We start from the raw sequence: 20,332 nt of genomic DNA, 5'->3' as shown, positions 1-20,332 counted from the left end.
ACAGATCTCCCAAGACCTTGTGGTTAGATGGCCTTTCTTTAGGGAGGAGCTGAGTCCAGGAGCTTTACAGGGTAGGAAGTCCAGGTATTCTTATTTGTTGATGCATAAAGTTGTCCTCAGATCTCATTTCTCAAGTCTGCCTGACAACCCTGGAAATTGTGGAGCAGAGGCAACTGCGAGAGATAGTAAGCTTTGTGTTAAATCCAGGAGCAGAGAATGAGCAGGCTCTCTCGCGAACAGGAGAACCTCTTCTGGAGGGGAGAGGTTACAAAGCAGATAAGGATTCCTAAGCTAGAAGCTAACTCGTCCTCTGGCTCCAGCCAAGCGTCGTATCCGGAGCCAACTGCAGCTGGAGGTGGAAGAGGAAAAAAACGGAGGTCGAGGAGGGAGGGGGAACGGAGGGGAGTAAGCTGGAGATCCGCGCGCGAAGGGAGGGTGGAGATGTGGGGAGCGCGCCGGGCGCAGGGAGCTGAGTGGACGGCTCGAGACGGCGGCGCGTGCAGCAGCTCCAGAAAGCAGCGAGTTAGCAGAGCAGGGCTGCATTTCCAGCAGGAGCTGCGAGCACAGTGCTGGCTCACAACAAGGTGATGTGCCAGGAAGCGGTTTCTTTGCCCGCTCGGGCTGCTGTGGCTGTGGCTTGCTTCCTTATACCCACCTCTTCTCCTCTGGGTCTGCGTGTGTATGAGTGAGTGCCTGGCTTTTGGGGGTAAAGCCTGCGGGGAGGGGACACGCTTGCCTCTGCTTGTCTCCTCCTCCCTCTACCCCCGTCGTTGCTAATGTATGTTTTCCAGGGTCGCCCCTGGCTTCGTACCTCTTATTTGACACTGACATCCCCCCCCACCCCCGTTGTGTCTCCTCTCCCAGATGCTCAAGGTGTCAGCCGTACTGTGTGTGTGTGCAGCCGCTTGGTGCAGTCAGTCTCTCGCAGCTGCCGCGGCGGTGGCTGCAGCCGGGGGACGGTCGGACGGCGGTAATTTTCTGGATGATAAACAATGGCTCACTACAATCTCTCAGTATGACAAGGAAGTCGGACAGTGGAACAAATTCCGAGACGTAAGTGCCGCGCACCCCCATCCCCGGGCACACGCGCGCGCTGCTCCGTGGCGGGGGCCGCGGGGGCCGGGTGTGGGTGGGGAGTGGGCTCCGTTTTCTGAGGAGAGGGATTTAGGGAAGTGCGGCGGCGCAGGGCTGCTGGAGAAGTTCACAGTTCCGCTGCCCCCTCCCAGCTGTTTCAAGGGCTTGCTTCTTGGATGCACAGGAGTTCAGGTCTCACAAGGTTCCCACTCTTCCTCCCCCACCCGGCTCTCCCCTGTGCCCCCTCCCGGCCCACAAAGGTTAGAAAGTGCTGGCTCTACCCTCTCAACTTTTGAATGGTGTTTCTGGCACTGGTAAACACAGCAGATGTGCCTTTGCGATGTATCGCTACTAAAGTAACTAGGATCGATCCCGTCGCTAATGGTCCATTAAGGAATTTGAGGGAGGAGGTAGGAAGATGTAAGATTTATAAATGCCCGCTCTCCAAGAGTGGGAGGATGTTTGGCGGCACCAGTAGGGACTCGTTGAACTGCTCCCGATTACATAAAATTGTCGATCAGATTTGTGCTTCAACATGACTTTAATCCAGAACATGTTTGTAATGTATTTGATTACATTTTATTCCAAAATGAATCACTGCCTTGAAATCTGCGTGAAGGGGATGCGAGGGCGGGAGGGTTGCAGGTGACAGCGATGAAGGAGTTAAACCGTAGACTCCTCTGGGGAGTTTTCAAAAGGTTTATTAAGAGGGAGCCAGGTTTAGACACTTGAAGCCAGTGGCCATGACTTGCCAGTCATTTTTTTTTTCCTCACCTGATCTGAATGGAGCACAGTAAGAGCTGCTCACATACAGAGCGCGGTACGACTGGAAGCCTTGAACTCGGTTGTCCCAGTGAGGAGGCCGCCCAGATGGCTGAATACCGCCCCCAGCCCACCCTTTAAAGCGCGGAAGGCATGAACTGGAGCGAGCGTGATTCCCAGACACATTGCCAATACTTACCGTGACATTTGAGAGAATTTCTCGTGGAGTACATCTGCAGTGCACTACGTGGAGATGAGTTAACTTCTTTCATCAGCTCTGATTCGGTCACCATTTGGGAAAATAAATGGGAGCCTAGGCTAGATTTCATCCTGCCTCCTCTAACCCATTCTCTCAACCTCTACATGAAGTAGCTGACAAGCCAAACCTAGCAGAGGGATTCCTGAAGGAACACAAATTTTTAGTTTAAAATTAGGTTTAGTCATTTGATTGAGAATATTTAATGGAGAACTTTGCCTACATACACTTTATGAACAAAGTTTAAGCATCATTTTATTGCTAAATAAATGCCCTTATAAAAACATACCTCTTGCATATTTAAGTTTACACTAATATTGAGTACAAGCAAAAAGGATAGCGAGTGAGATATTCCTAAACCTAAAGAGAATTTGTTTATCACGCCGTCATTTGGCAAAAAAAAAATGGAACATTTTATCAGTATTTGAACAGTGTTTGACATTATGACATTTCATTATTTAATGGCTGCTTTAAAATCTTTTAGAAATGAATTTTTGAAAGACCTCTCAACAATGGGATATGTTTAGTAGATAATACTGGTTGCATGCTGTTTTCTATTTGTTTTGGGGTGTTTTTTTTAGCTCCGCTGGATAGTGATAAAATCAACTACACAAGATTCCTCGCTGGCAGAATTGTTTAAGAGTATTGCTATCTTCAACGAGAGCAGAGATAAAAGCTTTCTTCTCTAAAATGTATTTTAAATGTTGAATAACTTAGTCTTCTCTTTATTCAATTTACTTTATTGAATTATTGAGTGACTTGGGCAGTTTATGAATGTGATTTAAACTATTGAGACAAGCTGAGTTGCCTACTAGAGAACTAAATATGCTAGAATTTATGGAGTCACTTTCTATAGAGACAGTATTTTATTGCTATATCATTTTCAGGTATTGCTCTATGATCTCAAGGAAAAAGTTCATCAAAATTGTGCATAATTTTTTCAAAGGATTTACTGATACATTTTATGCAAATGTCTGTTTTGAAGTATATGCAATACCTAAACATATAATACTGGTTTGTTGGAAAAACTTTCATCAAGTTTTAGTATTACCATTTTAGTAAGACAGTTACGGTTTTGTAAAGATGACTTCTGGAGGGAATGGAGCACATAAATGCTATCATTGTTTAATCCTTGAACCACCTGTTGCTTATTATTAACATGATAAAATGTATGCTGACGGTGTGGTTTCTCAAATAATAATTCTGAATGCATAATATAGAATCCTTATCTGCACCATCCACCCCACTGCTATTTATGCGTATTCTTTCCCTTTTGGGGAATCATTAGCTTAATAATCTTTTCTGTAGCTCTCAGGATGTTATTTTTCAGTTGGTTTTCAGCTAGAAGCACATGGCGATAAGACATTACTTGAGATAATACTATACTGCATGAATCTACCTTTAAATGTTCTGCATGAGCATTCATATCGCAAATAATGATTTATGTACTTACTTTATATGAGGGCAAAGAAACATGGAATTCTGAACCTCTTATTTGAGAAACAATTTAACTGAAGTACTTTTGTTTTATGCTTTTTTCCCCATAAAATATAATTCATTTTATTTATAAAAAAGCTTTGGGAAGCACCAGCATAATTATTGCTTGGATTAATCCTTATGATTAGTTTTTTCCTCCTGACTGTTTTACATAATCAGCACTGTTTTACAAGTAACTCCTTAATGAAAGTTTGAACTGTTCCTTCTTTTGAAATACATTTGAAAACTATCTTAAATAATATTTAAAAATACAATTTAGCATTATATTTTAATTGAATAATTTTAAAAATAAATGTTACTTTTTATATATTTTATTTGTTATATATATATATGTAAATATAATTGATTTACAATAAAGCTTTAGGAACAAAGAGAGTGGATAGAGTTAGGTGAGAGTAGGTGAGCATAAGAACTACTGCCACTGAGGCTCATTATCTCAGTTTCCTCAATATAAATGCTAGAGAAGCAATGAAAGCAAAGACAAGCTTACAATTAATAGGTATTAACACAGGAGAAACAAGCTTACAATGAGTAGGTATTAGCATAGGAGAAACCTCCAGTATTTTTGACTACTCTATGCTAGCAAAGTCTGTTGAATAAAGTACATTTGTTGTCCTTTTGAAGGACTCTTGGAGTGTACGACACTTAATGCTATAGGCCTAAAGAGCTTTCACTGTTTTGAAAATTATTAATTTATTTGGTTATTAGTATACAAATTCTGATAAAGAGTTTAATATCTATGTTTTAGGAAAGCATAAAAGTTTCACTTAATCTAAAGATATAGAAAAGTCAACACATTTAAACATAAGTACAGTAGATAGAGCCAGCATGCTTTACTTAGGTTATACTTATGGGATTTTAAAATAAAATAAAATAAAAACTCTCTCGACAATGGTATATATTCAGTACATATACTGGTTACATGCTTTTTTTTTTTGTGGGGGGGGCTCTGTTGAGTAGTATACAAGATTCCTTGGTGGAAAAATTGTGGGGCTACCATTACTTTCTCCCAGAGCAGGAGTAAAGGATTCATACATCCCGTTCTTGTGAATATATTAGGAGAATTGGAAATCAGGATCATTATGAGGAAACTGAATTATTAGCTCATATTGTATTAGCTCAAATACAAATATACAATTATGTATTGCATATTTCAAATATTTGTATTTTATAGTTTAATTAAACCATACCCTTTATCATGTAATAAATGAGTATGGAATTTGGAACCAGTGAATTAATTAGTAATGCATGGTATAATAACATTATCAAAATTATTATTGATTTCATTGAAATACATGCAGTAATTAGGAATGACAAAAAAAGGTAAAATATGAGAAGCCCTCAAATATTGTATTTAGGCATCAATATAATAAAAGCTTAGAAAAAAGAGGAATGATGGCCATGCTAATTTTTAAGTAACTCATATCATAAAAACAGGATTATACCCTTTAATGGAAATTAAAATAGTTCTAGATTAAATTAAATTTGTTTTTCAATAAAAATACCTGGGGCTCATTCTGAACTTTTTGTTTTAAGGAATGGTTACCATTAGTGTTATAGAAACCATAATCAACTTCAGTTTACATTTATTCCTTAAGTGATATTTAATATCCTTTAGATATATTTAATGCAATAAGAAAGTTCTACAATTTAACCTTAATGTAAGCTAAAGGACATGTAGAATATTGAGAAAATATAAAATACAGGCTGACATGTCTCAATGGCACTCAAATTATAAGTTGACTTTTTAAAAAATACCTGATTTGCGGGTGTTGAATAGTAGGTAGAACATTCTTAATTTGTTTTTTCTTTTTATTTGCCTTTTTCATCGAAGGTGAGGTTCTTAAGTGCACAGATTATTTAAGAGATAATGGATGATGGTGAGGGATATTTCCTGGCACTAAGTGGGCTACAGAGGAGTAAAGATTCCTGAGGGTCTATCAACTTCTACTGTTGTTAGAAAGTAAATACAACAATTTGTTTCTATGTCTACTCCAAATAAAGTATTCTATAGCTGTACAGGTCATTAAAATTCAAACGAGAATCTGTAAGGAATGCTCTCTCAGTACTTTGTTTAGGTTTATGATGTGCCCTGGTTGTATTTCTTGAGTTACAGGCATACTGTTACCGTTGAGGGATCCTCCTTTCTGGCAACAAAGTTTTACCATTATACTTTTCAACAATATGTATCAAAAATAAAGTTAAAAATTTATTAATAATTTGGACATATTTAATAAAGTGAACTACTATTCTCTCTGTTTAAGAATGCTTTCTCCATAATGGATATCCAATTCTTATGAAAATGTACATTTTCAGTGTTTCTCACTATGAAGCAACATTTGTAACTGTGGTAATAATTACCTACATTTCAGTATAGTTGAGAACATAGGCATTTCTTGGGAATTCTTCATAGTTAATTGAGTGCATTATCATAAGTATTTTTCTCTCTTTCTTTTGCTTTTTTGGTGATTATGAGCACTGTGTTTAGTTCTTAAAAACTTGTGAATATAGTGTATATACATTTGCAGATCAGAGCTGGTGAAGACTGTAGCACACAATAGTATTTTTATTGGACTATTGTTCATATTGTTTAAATCATGGGGAGATTTAATGGAGAGAGGCAATTGACCTGTTAAGAGAAGCAATAAGCAATCTTTGACAGTTCTGGGGCCAGTGAGTAACTACAGCAGCAAGAGGCTAGGCTCTGGCAGCATCCTGACTCTTGTTTTTGTCATCAGGATCCCTAGTTAAATCATGATCATAGTACAAACTCCACACTCCTATTTTTTTAAACCTGCTACTACAACCACTACCCTGTTTGCCAGTCAGGATTTAAGTTTGGTTTTGTCCTCAGGTATCACATGATGGAGGAAGGCAGGTCAGAGAACATCCACCGATCTGTTTGTTTCTGGAGGGAATCTTAGCTAGAGCTGGTATCATGTCATCAGATTCTCTCAGGAGGTATGAATTGATCACAAAACTTTAGTGGATTTTCCATGGGTTCATGCTAACAGAAATTATAGCGAAGCAAGCAATACTTTTAACTCTCTGGCTCTCATAACTTCCAATCAATGACTAGAAAAGTGTAACTACGTGTAAAAGTGTAAGTAAGAGAAACAAATGACTCTGTCTCTGTATGTTGTTGTCTATGTTTATATGTATTTATGTGTGCAGATTCATGCATAAATGCATATCTACATATATGTGTTATATATGTGTATGTCAAATTGATAACAGGTTAAATAATCTGAATACAGAGGCAATTGTATATTGTGCTATAGGTTTTTTGTATGCACCATATATGTTTATGGTTATTACACATAACGTGTTGAGTAGAAAGCCAACATCCATCTACCCACCCCCAAAATGTTAAGACATGTTAGGTTTCTTTATTTTTTTTCTTTTCCTGGTTAGGTTTTCCGCATCTTATAACTTGAGATGATTTCATTTACTGTTACATGTGTGGACACAGTGTGCTTTTCTGTTTCTTACAGCTTGTTTGGGATTATATATTTTTACTTTTTAGCTAGATATACAAAAGGAACATCGTGTACTGCTATAGAGCATTTATTTTGCTACTCTGACAGTAAGACTTTGGGGTTGGATGCTTTTAGATCTTATGATTGTGACTCAGAGTGACATTGTATGTTCTTATACAACTTTAGTTTTCAGGATCTGGGTCATAATTTTATTTCATTTTATGTACTTATTTTTAAAGACTGATCTTTGACTTTTTATAAATACTATCCAAGTTCTATAAGCTCCTGGAGTATTTATATGTCTTTTTCATTTATGAAAATCATTTCATCTTTTCTACTCTTTCTACTTCTTCTAGTTTACAGATTTGGACACCCCATTAGACTGTGAACTCCCTATAGCTACAGACTGTAGTCTCCCTTCCTCTCCACAATCCTACAATTCACCTAGCGTTACCACAATAATTGTCTCAGAGTTATCACTAGAAAATACTTATTAAAGGAGGTGACATTATATTCAAAATACATTGCCAACTGAAAAATCCTTACCTAAAGGTTTTTTAGAGCTGTGTTGCCTTTTATTGGCCAGTTCAATTTCTGACCACCTCAAGCCCAGTTTTGTAATTTAAGTAAAAATTCAATTTTATAAAATATAAAGTTATGAGTATTAAACCACATTAGTCCTATACGTTCCAAAATGTGCCAAAATAGAAATGCCATGTCCAAGCTGTCATGTCCAGTTTTAGAATGGTCAACAGCAGATGACAATGACATGCATCATGGTGCTCCCTCGGCCAGTTGGTTCAATTCTTTTTTCCATAGTTTCTCTTTGACAACATAATTGTGTTGCTCTAACATCTTTAAATATTTTTGCTGCCTAATAGATAATATCAAACACTAGTGTCTTCCCTTTCTTCTTCAACTACTGAACTTCAATTAATGGTTCTATCGGTAAATCCAGGTACTTTACTGACAGTTGAGATTTATTTCTTTCTCTTCCACCTCACTTACAACTGCCAATGAATTAGTTAGAGAGAGGTTAAGTTCCTGCAGAAAGGAGACCCTGAATCAGAGTACCTGAGCAATGATAGAATTCTGTTTCGCAAGCATGAGACCATCAAGAAGTGGGTGTCCAGGCCTGGGCTTTCAGGGTTATTCCCTCAAGCAAGCTTCTCTATTAATGGCCATTTCCTATCTAACAGGAGGCATTTAAGAGAAAATCTAGGACAATCACCTGGCACCAGAATTCACTTGAAAGTAATCACACATTACTTCTACTTGTATCCCACAGGCCTGAACTTAGTTACATGCCAACACCTAGCTACAAGGGATACTGGGAAATTTAGTCTTTAATAGGAATCATCAACACCAAAGAAAGCAAGCAATATTCAGTACTCAGAGAAAATTTTGGTAACTATGGTATCTGATTATGCTCTTTCAATCATCTAAACATCTCTTGAAAATATTCTCAGTCTCCACCCCTGTGTCCTCTGATGGGAATTTTTTTTTTTTTTTTTTTTTATCATTGCCTGTCAGTTGTTTTCCTCCCTAATCAATCTTTCTTCCAAATTCCATATTATCCCAGTATCCTCTTAGCTATGATGCACATGCTTGAGTCATGCTTGCTGGGCCAAAACTACAACACCTAGTACCTACTGTTCTAGTTGTAGGAGTTTGGTGGTAAGTAGTAGTGTGCTAATTTCTAAAAGGAAATTTCAAAGGTCAAAACCAAAGCAGAGTATCCAAAAAGCTATCATGTTAAGGAGAGCCTGAATCTACATACCAAGGCTGTTTTCCTTTAGTGAAATCATTTAGCATGACTTCTGCAAAATCTTTTTTGAGCTGTAGATCTTTGGTCATGGGTCTGGAATTCCCTGGGTTAAGGCATTAATGGTGATTGGTAGGCAAGAATCAGAATTTACTTCTCACATCTCTTAGTTAAAGAACAGGATACTCTCTTGCTATTACTGGTGTATTTCCTTGGATGCAGAAAAAGGAAAGTACCACTAATACAAACAACATTTTGCTGAAATAATACTAGCAGTGACACTCTTGCCAGGTTCATGCAGCTCTTAGGCTTGAAAGCAAAGAAAACAATCTTTTTGGTTCTACTATCTCTGGGACAGTTAGGAAATTAAAACTGCAGCAAATTGGATTTGCCAAAATTCCCATACAGGCTTTACTCTTTAGATTTTTTTTTTTTTTTTCTTGACATAGGAGATTACTGGCAATTAGAATGCCTGAGCTTTTTAACTGAATCATAAACAGAGATGGTGAATTGCACTTTCTATCAGGTTTTGTGTTTTGGAGAGATCCTTTATTTTTCCATCTTCATACTTGCTAAAGTAAAACGTTCATATTTATTTATCATTTTTCATATATATTCGTGGCATGATTATATTACAAGGGATGATTACATAATTTTGCTTAATATGTTACCCACACATAATTAAATTAATAATAGTAATAATATGGTATACAAATATGTAAGGTAAAAAGTCTTCATACAGTTATTTTTCCCTTACAGTCGTGTCATTTCTCCCAAAGGATTGATGCTTTCCCTAATATTCTTCCACCAGAAGTCATCTGGCCTTCAATTTTCTGCTCACAAGCTCTTTCTTTTATCGAGGAAATAATGGTCTGAATCAGAAATGTTGTCTCCGACCTCTGAATATATATTGCAGATTTTTCTATTTAGAATTTAAGAATAATGGCCTAATAAAAATTTTTATTCCCTCCTTCAGGAATAGCACCAGTATATTTCATTAGTTCATTTATTGGTTTTAAAAACATCATGTTGAATAAGTAATAATAATCTTCAGAATCTGTGTGAGGTAGATTCCTTCTGTTTTTATATGTGGCTTGTATGTTTTGGATACTGTTAAGCCATATTATCACTCTTGTTGTAAAACAGAGATAATTAAATTCAGTATTCTGTTTTCATAGCTGTTTGATTAGAAAAGTTATTGATTATTTAAATTATGCTATTTCAATATAGAAAAGACAGTTTTGGATGGGTATGGTGGCTCATGCCTCTAATCCCAGCACTTTAGGAGGCCGAGGCAGGTGGATCTTGAGGTCAGGAGATCGAGTCCATCCTGGCCAGCAAAGTGAAACCCTGTCTTTTCTAAATACAAAAAAATTAGCTGAGTGTGATGATGCGTGCCTGTAATCACAGCTACTCCAGAGGCTGAGGCAAGGGAATCACTTGAACCAGGGAGTCAGAGGTTGCAGTGAGCTGAGATCATGCTCCCGCACTCCAGCCTGGAAATACAGCAAGACTAGGTCTCACAAAAAAAAAAAAAAAAAAAAAAGTTTAAATACTGTTTTTATTGCATTTATCTGTAAAATATGTATGTGTGTGTGTGTGTATATATATATATGTATATATAGTTAGGTGTGAACATTTGGTAGCTTGGTTTACTATTGACATAATTAGGAAAGGAACTTACATTTGGTATACATGGCTATCTGATACAATCAAATAGCAAGTGGCGTATACAAAAATTGCTTCTTTTTCCACAGCATTCTCTTAAGCTTTTGTTATGTGGATTTAGAATGAACTACATGCTAATGTTTCTATTTTCAGATTGTTATAGCATTTCATCAATAAAATCATCCCACATCTTTATCTACAGTTTTGAATACGCAAGGAAAAATAGACTCTATTTTAACTTTCCATACTATTTTATGATGGATTCCTCTTTTTGTCTTATTTTATTATCTGAAAATTCCAACTAACCATGGTAATTAAGTTTAAACCCAATGCCTTTAATAGTGTGCTAAACATGTATATAGTAAGCAAGATGGCAAAGATAATGAAAATGAAAAAATATGTGTTAGAAAACTATGGTGTCAGAATTTATAAAGTAAATACAACTTCACTAGATATTTGATGGAAATAATTTTAAAAGATTTTAATTTAATTAATGACTGTTTTTCTAACCAAATTACCTTTAAAAATGAGCTAAATCCACAAATAGTCTATATTATATGTGAATAGGATACTCAAAATTTTACTTGCTGTGGCTATAGAGAATGATGATGGCAAAAATACACTCACCCAAAATATCAAGTGAGGTTAAGTGCTAAAAATTTTATAATAAAAACATAATGACAGACTCTTCCTTGTCTAGAAACTGATAATAATGTAATAATAACAAGCACTTTAATATGGCATATCACAAGCAAGGATTATTATAAGTTCACTTTTAATTTAAATTTTTAGGAATAGGGACTGGCTATATTGCCCAAGCTGGTCTTGAATTCCTAGGCTCAAGTGATCTTCCTACCTTGGCCTCCCAAAGTGCTGGGATTACAGGCATGATCCACTGTGCCTGACTAGTTTTTAAAAATGTATTAATTAGTAATATCCCCATATGGAATGTGCAACTGTTAATCCATTGTGTAGCTGAGGAAACTCAGGGCCAAGATCACACAGCTAGTAAGTATCAGTCAGGGCTGTCTCTGGTAATAGAATTTTGGCTCCAAAGACTTTGTCCTTAAACATGGAAGAGTAATGCTTTCTCATCTGTTAATGCTGTTTTGGGTCTCTGTTATATGCTAGGCACTTTAAATATATTATCCCACTTAATATAAGATATCTCTCTCTATATATATAATATAGTATCTCTCTATATAATATAATATCTCTATATAAATATATATTTACATATAAACATAATATATATTTATATAATACATATGTTATATATTCATATAGAAATATATCATATATTCACATATAAATATATCATATATTCATATAGATATATCATATATTCATATGTAGATATATCATATGTTCATATATAGATATGTTATATATTGTATATTCATATATAAATGTATTATATATTATATATGTAATATATATTATATATGTTTACATATTTATATATTCATATATGATATATATCTTTATATGAAAATATATGTTTATATATAAATATATGATATGTTTATATATAAATATATAATATATGTTTATATATAAATATGTAGTATATATGTTTATATATAAATATGCAATGTATATGTTTATACATAAGCATATAATATATATGTTTATATATAATTTTTAGTTGTGGTAAAAAGCACATGACATAAAATTTACTATATTAGCCATTTTTAAGTGTACAATTCAGTGGTGTCAAGTATATTCACATTGTTTTGCAACCAATCTCCAGAACTTTTTCATTGCAGAACCGAAACTTTATACTCATTTAACCATATCCCATTTCACCCTTCCTCCAGCCCCTGGTAAGAACCATTCTACTTTTCATTTCTACAAATTTGACTACTTTAGATATATAAGTGGAACAATAGTATTTGTTTGTTTGTGACTGGCTTTTGTTAGCATAACGTTCTCAAGTTTCATCCATGTTATGGCATGTGATAGGGTTTCCTTTTTCTTAAAGACTGAATAATATTCCATTGTATATATATTTTACATTTATCCACTTATCTGTCAATAAAAACCTTGGGTTACTTCTACCTCTTTGCCATTGTAAATAATGCTGCTATGAGCATAGGTATGCAAATATTTCTTGAAGATCCTGCTTTCAGTTCTTTGGATATATACTCAGAAGTGGAATTGCTGGATCATCTGATAATTCTATTTTTAATTTTTTTAGGAACTGCCATACTATTTTCCATGGTGATTATGCTGTTTTACAGTCCTACTCACAATGGATAAGAGTTCCAATTTTTTTGCACCCTTGCTAACACTTGTTAATTTACATTTGGTTGTTGTTGTTGTTAGTAGCCATCTGAACGGGTGTGAGTTGATATTGTGGTTTTGATTTGCATTGCCCTAATGATTAGTAGTGTTGAGCATGTTTTCATATACTTGTTAGACACTTGTACATCGTTTCTGAAGAAATGTCTGCTCAAGTCCTTTGCCCGTTTTTAATTGGGTTATGTGTTTTTCTTTTTGGTAAAATCTTTTAACAATCAGAATAGTAGAGATTATTAATCTTCTTTCACAAATAAAGTGACTCATTATCACCAAGCTTAATCAACCTGCTCAAAATCAGTGAAGTTTGAAACGACTTTCTAACTCTAAAGACCATGTTTTTTAAATTATCAGTTGACCACTTTAAATCAGTTACTACAGACAGCTCAAACTGCTTTTTTTGTTGTATTGTATTGTATTACATTATGTTATATTATATTATATTTATTATATTATTTATTTTTAAGAGACAGCAGTTTGCTCTGTTGCCCAGGCTTCAGTGCAGTGGTGCCATCATAGCCCACTGCAGCCTGAAACTCCTGGGCTCAAGTGATCTTCCCACTTTAGCTTCTCAAGTAGCTGGGACTACAGGCATATGCCACTACGTGTGACTAATTTTTAAAAAAAATTTTTTTTTTGTAGAGACTGGGGTTTCACTTTGTTGCCTAGGTTGGTCTCAAACTACTAGACTCAAGCCATCCTCCTGCCTCAGTCTCCCAAAGTGTTGAGATTACAGGAGTGGCACATTGCACATGGCTTGATTTTCTATCTTTTGACATATAGATTGGTCCTTTTAAATGGTCACATTGACTATTTTCTTACCTGCTAGACCAAGAAATTGATTAAGGTTTGTAATTTGTATTAGAATTTATTGTCCTTTATGCAGAATCACTATGATCTTGCTATAATTTGATCAGTATATCTTGAAGCTGCAGTAGGAAACTTCTAGTTGCCTGTCCTTCATTAGTCTTACAAATGTCAGTAGTTTCAAATCACATACTGTTCAAATAGTAATGTTTATCCCTATAGAGGTACTATATTTGGCAACAGCATATTACTGGCATTTTTATTACTGACCTTTTTTGATATCAAAGTGCAGGTCTGAATATCTTATGTGGTCAGAAATAGCTGTTAAAAGAAATACTAGCCTGGGTGGGATGGCTCACGCCTGTAATTCCAGAACTTCCAGAGGCCAAGGTGGGAGGATGACTTGCGGCCAGGAGTTTGAAACCAGCCTGAGTAACAGAGCTAGACCTCATCTCAGCAAAAATTCAAAAAAAAAAAAAAAAAAAAAAAAAAAAAGCTGGGTGTGGTGGCACATGCCTATGGTCCCAGCTATTTGAGAGGCTGAGGTGGGAGGATTGCTTGATCCGGGAAGTAGAGGCTGCAGTGAACCATGATCACACCACTGCACTGCAGCCTGGATGGCAGAGTGAGATCCTGTCTCAAAAAAAAAAAAAAAAAAAAAAAAAAATGTTCTTACAGTGTCTGTTGGTTGGATTAGAAGTTTAACATCTTTGGAAGCTGTTTTTTAAGTGTTACTGTGCCTCTTTAATTTCTACAGTTGTGCCACCGCCCCCTCCTTTTCTTCGCTGAAGAGAATTTGACTTCTTCCTGTTATCAAATTAGGTAAATTGGAAAAAGAAATTATTTTCTTTAATTATAGGATTCACAACTTAATATCATATGTAATCAACACATATAACATAAGTGTAACTATTGCTGAATGGGTTCTGAGAAAACATAACAATCTCTATCCTAGTAGAAAACATAGTTTTCTGTTTTCCATGTTGAATATCAAAGAGAGATGTAATGTTATTGACTTAAAAAAATGAAATCCTATCATATATAAAATAGGTTGGAATATATGTAAGTTTTAAAGAATATTTTGTTGTCTACATATATTTTGAAGTCCTCTACATCTAGAATTTCATTTAAGGTATTATGAACAATAACACTGAACATGGGTTCTGTTTTGAAGTTTTTTAGCAAAAAAGCAAAATTAATCTCCTGCTACACTGAAGAAAATATAGAGTAAATTTGAGTAAATTAAAATTATATGATTTCTATAATTTATTTTTAAGTTACAGAGAACTTAATGCTAAATTTTATACTAAGTATTTATGTGAAATAAATGGTTATATGGAATATTCTCTGATGAAAATTAAAATGAATCTTTCAGTCAACTTGAAATCTTTATGTTGAGTGGTCTAGATAATTTTGTGAGTTCTTCATTCTTAGCAAAAGTAGAAGCTCATTTAGCAGGAATGAGAGAGGAACCAAAAATGCCACAACTCAATCTAATTAATTGTCTTCTGATATATAAAACATTGCATGGCATTGTGTGCCTGAATATTGGTAAAATATTAGATATACCTCTTAAAAGTAGTAATTTGATAGTCCCTTAATCACAGCTCACTTTTACTTTTCTATTACCAAGCTACTTTGTGACTTTCAAAATATTTACATAGGGTACTATAGGCAAGATACTCTGAAATACTAGCTTGCTAATTGCCTTGGCACATGGTATTAGCATCTGCTGAGAATCAGTTTTAGAATATCAGGACAATATTTATAGCCTTTCATGGCATACAGTATAGTGTAAAATTATAGACAACCTCCTAGTCTTCCAGTAAGGCTGCCTAAGGTGCCCTTGGCAACATCTGATACTCTCCTCACATGTCCCTAAGGCAGTCGGATTTATCTAAAATGAACAATTCCTGAGGCAAAACTTTTCTAGAACATTGTATCAACAGCATTAACCTAGTATTACCTGAGATATTTTTCCTTGACATAAAATATATTTTTTTGGAGTTGAGATGTTATACACTTTATAGTTTTAAAGAACCATTGTACTTACTGAAACTGTGAATTAAAGGCACACTCCAAACTGATAACTAGGGAAATGCTAGTTTGGAAGCTGTGAAATTTGACAGTAAGACTAAGCAAAGGAGTATTTGTACACAGACCACATGTTTAGTACATTACCCTTGGTATTTCTTATTGATTAAGTATGGTAACTTTCTTTGCTAATGTTATTGTCATTTAAAATTGTTTATTTCAGAATTAAGTTTTTTTTTGTCTTTAGTCTACATAGTTTTCTAGATAAAAAAATTTTTAAATGGGAAGGTTGTCTATGGAATAACATGTTTAATTCAGATAACAAATTAGTAGTAAACATAGGAAAAATATCCCACTTTTTTAGGGAATAAAATATGTTAAAAATGTTTAAATGTATACTGTGAACCAAGTTTTGAATATGTTTGAGAAGCATAGGCAGTTTTTAGGTCAGTGAAGGAGATCTGGACATCTAATTTCAGAACTGTTTTGTTTGCTTTGAGTAGTTGAAAGCTACCTGGCTTTGCTACAAGAAGTCTTATGTGTATTCTTGGAAGGAGTGCCTCTTTATTGAATATGCTGTTTGCTCTGATGTGTGGATTCTAGAGGAACCTTGGCATCAGCCTCAGAGGTGACAAAAGCACCCCTGGTGCCATTTGCTACTCTTGGAACTAGGATCAGAAGTCAAGTAAAACGTCAAAATATCATCTGAGGCCAAGTTAATGTTTACTGGGGATCTCAGACACTTACTTTGCTATTAACACATGATTATTTTTGAGCTAAGGGCAGTTCCCTGATATCTGATTGTTCAGCCTATGTGCCCCTGAATAGCTTGTAAGTGCTATTCAGAAATATGCCATGTTAGAAACATAAGAAAGCTCATCTTCTTGTAGTAGTAGTTCTTTTAAGTGGTAGGTAGTTGTATGATTTAGGAGTTGTAATTTTAAAAAGTTTGTTCTTAGTTACTGGACTTTGATAACTTAATTTTCACCTTTTTATTTTTGGACTATACTGTGATATTTCTGATTTGTGTTTGTTTTTTGCTAAAATCCTTTTGGTTTGTGGGTTTAACTTTTTTTTTACTTTAATGAAACTGTATATTTAAATAACTTTCTCCTAGATAGCATAATAAAAAATCAATAGTTTAATTTTTATAGCAATGTTGCAATATCTATATCATGTATAGCCATTCAGTATGTGAAAATATGTATTTCAGATTGATTTTTAAATTGGGCACAAGTTATATATCCACCACTAGGTTTCTTTTTAAATAAATATTGGCTAAATCACCTAGTAATCAAAATAAGCTGTGTAAAGAACATATGAATAGAATTTCATATGTTATACAAATTTGCAGTAGCGTATTTTTTAGGTTTTTGATGTATTTTCATATACAGTCTTCTCTCAGTATCCATGGGGAACTGGTTCCAGGACACCCCCACCATGAGAGGTACCAAAATCCATGGATCCTCAAGTCCCTTCTATAACACAGTATAGTATTTGCATGTAACCTACACTCAGTCTCCCATATACTTTAAATTACCTCTATATTACTTATAATACCTTATGCAATATAAATACTATGTAAATAGTTGCTTTACTCTATTTTTTAGGAAAAAATACCATGAAAAAAAAAATCTGTACATGTTCAGTAGAGAGGCAAACATCCATTCTTTTTTTACTGGGTATTTTCAGCCTGTGGTTGGTTGAATGCATGGATGTGATATTCATGGATACGGAGGGTCAACTGTATTATAATTTTTAACAGAAAAATCCTGGTAAATAAAATTGTCCAACTTGTTAAGGATATTCAAATTATTATTTAACAAAATTTTGTTTTCTTTTTAAAGTTTACATTCATTAATAAAAGGCAAATAAAGTAGCCACATACATTTTTTTTTCACAGTGTTTAACAAATTGTTTTTTGTTCTTTAACAAAGCCATTGGATAAGGCAATTTGTACGTGTGTTTAGTTTGGCAAAGTCGTGTATCTCTATTCCCTGATCTTATTTATATTTATTTTAGGATTTCTCTGTACTATTGTCGTTCAATTATGAGTGTTTACTTTTGCAACCTAATTAATAAAGTGTTTCTACATGTATTAAACTGATGCTTTTCCAAAGCTAATCTTATGGGCCAAAAATCCTTAATTATTTTGAGGTGCAGAAATTCAGAGTTTGAGGATACCTATGGTCACACCTTTTCAGAGAATACTTAGAGATACAAAAAATTGTGTATAATATTCAGAGAATTCACAGTTCTCAGCTGTGATTATTTAAAACGTAGGGAAATGTGAGCTCTGCAATGCTATCATTTCTACAGAACATATCCCTTAAAGCTATGCAAAAAAAATTTAAATGATTTTGCAATTACAGGAAGTTTATTATTGATGATATCTTGGACTCTTGTCTTCCTCCTCAGTATTCCCAATCAAATCACTTGCATATCCTGTCAGGGTCTTCTCTGCAGTATTTTTCAAATCCAAGACTGTTCACTCTTATTTGGGCCAGATCCTCATTATCCATCCCTTAGGCTAGTCTTGTAGATAACCTTCATGTTTTCAGGCTTCTCCCTGCCTGCAAGCACCTATAATGCTTTTTTGATCAATTATTTTTTCCCACATCATAGTTCCGATCTTGTTCTTCCGTTTAAAAACTTCCATTCATCCTTTAATTTATTACAGGATTTAATTTATTATAGGATTGCCTGTAGCTGCAACTATAAGTTGCCTTCCAAAAATCCATGAACGGTACTGTTTTCGGTGGGATAAACTACAAACTCCACATAATGGATCAGTTCATATATATGTATAGTTATGTTAGAGGGAGATCATGTGATTCCTAAGTCTATTGGAGACTCTTCAAATATTGTAACATATACTTGGAGGGAGGCTGTTCACCAGAAGGAGGTTGAAGTGAGACAGAGAAAAATCATTTACTCAGGCAAGCTTTGCCAGTGCTAAGAAAAGAGAGTGGTCATTTCTAACATTACTCTGATGCTCTACAACATGTACAGGTCAAAGTTTTTCCTTTCTTCAATTCCATGCTCACCCAGCAAATTTCTGATTTTAATGTAGTTCAGCCTCAGGGAGCAAATATACCAATCTTCCTGACACATGTTTTCTGCTGACAGAACAAGGTTTCTGAGGCTTTAGGGTTGAAGGCCAGATCATGGATGGTGGGAAATTCATCAAGGTAATACTGCAGTGTGAGCTCTTTCACAGGTAGCCAGGATGTTCCTGACGATAGACAAGTCTTACCAAGAGCTTTCTATTCAAACATCAACACCAAACAACATCCAAATTTCCCATTCCTAAATCCAAAACTCTTCACTACCTGCCTCCAAACCATATTTGCTTTCTTACCCTTACTCCTCTTTCATGCATTCTTTACACAAATCAGGTATCACCTATCTTCATGCCACATTTACTGCTCTTTCTTTTTTTGTGTCTTCCTCACAGTGAGTTGTTCATCTAGAAGAGGCGGCCTTTGCCCTCTTATTTATCTCATTCTCATTTTTCATGACTTATTTTTATGTTTTCCTTTTTCCATGACCTCTTCCATGATTACTATAGTCACATGCAACCTGTCTTCTCCATGAGTCCCTGAAGCACTTTTTGAAAGGCAGTGTCAGCAGTGGAAAGAGCCATGTTCCTTAAGAGTTCTGTACCTTTGCACTCCAGAAGTGCAGAAGGAATAGTCATAAAACATTCAAATATGGGTAAGTGAAGCAAACTGTAACCCATTCTTTGCAGACCAAGTATAGGAGTTAGTAGTTAGTATAAATACCCCAACCCAGGTTAATATTATTAGTTGATAACGCAACATTTTATCTTATTTCTTCTGTAGAAATGTTTTATTGAGCCTGGCAGTTATGGAGCACATGTTCATTTTTAATTTCTAGACGGTCTTTCCTAAATTTTGATTTTTGTGTTTAAACTCTCATTTACTTTACAAGAACACTGTAACTTTTTACTATCATGTTTGAACTATAGTAAATATATATATAGTAAATAAATATATATACAGATATATATATATATATATATATATATATATATATATATGAACAAGGGTTTGCCATGTCATATGCAACATATTTTTGCTCTTCCAAGCAGCCAACTCCTGATCTATAATTACTATGAAAATGTCAACAGTAGGCTGCTGGATTTCTGCCATAAGTCATCACAGAAATTAGCTGCCCCAAGGTAAGCTTTCAAACCTAGAGAAAGGATTTTCACTGCATCTTGTCTGAACTCAAACTTTCTAAAAATGAGAAACATTTTAGGTAAGAAGAAACACTGGTGAACTGCTATTAAGACACAAGTGGTTCATTCTGAGATTCACCCTAAGATTTGTTCTCTGTGTGTAAAATTACAGAAAAGAATTTGTAGACTTTATTATTTTCTGGAAGAGCATGTATTTTAAGATAACTTTTAAACCTGATTTTATAATAAAAATATAATGTTAAGAACAATCACTTGGGAAAAACCAAATGATTGTTATTGAGAAGACAAATAATCTGATGTATATTAAGTAACTTGAAGTTTTATTCATGAATTTAAAAAATGACAGTGTTTTTAGTACCCCAAACAAAATTGCAATCATAATTACTCACAAAACTTTTTTTTTTCTATTTTGCTGATCATGTTATATATAGTGTTATGCATTCAACTCTGGAGAATCTAAAATA

At 34.8% G+C, this 20,332-nt stretch overlaps 1 protein-coding gene across 2 annotated transcripts in view; it reads left to right on the top strand.

Moving 5' to 3' along the window:
• The first annotated feature begins 431 nt into the window (after window positions 1–431).
• SPOCK3 (SPARC (osteonectin), cwcv and kazal like domains proteoglycan 3) overlaps window positions 432–20,332 on the top strand; it is a 487,735-nt gene continuing 467,834 nt past the window's right edge. The window contains exons 1-2 of one of the 2 annotated variants that reach the window (XM_030919322.1): window positions 432–584; window positions 865–1,053. In XM_030919322.1, coding sequence (XP_030775182.1) covers window positions 865–1,053 — 189 coding nt within the window. In that variant the 5' untranslated portion in view covers window positions 432–584. Of the gene's footprint in view, window positions 585–636; window positions 686–864; window positions 1,054–20,332 lie in introns of those variants that run through there. The other variant, XM_030919326.1, reaches the window with a different exon arrangement.

The sequence above is a fragment of the Rhinopithecus roxellana genome, chromosome 2 (assembly GCF_007565055.1).
Source record: "Rhinopithecus roxellana isolate Shanxi Qingling chromosome 2, ASM756505v1, whole genome shotgun sequence".
Lineage (NCBI taxonomy): Eukaryota > Metazoa > Chordata > Mammalia > Primates > Cercopithecidae > Rhinopithecus > Rhinopithecus roxellana.
The sequence above is the reverse complement of the archived record's forward strand: the minus strand, read 5'-3'. Positions and strand labels throughout refer to the sequence as shown.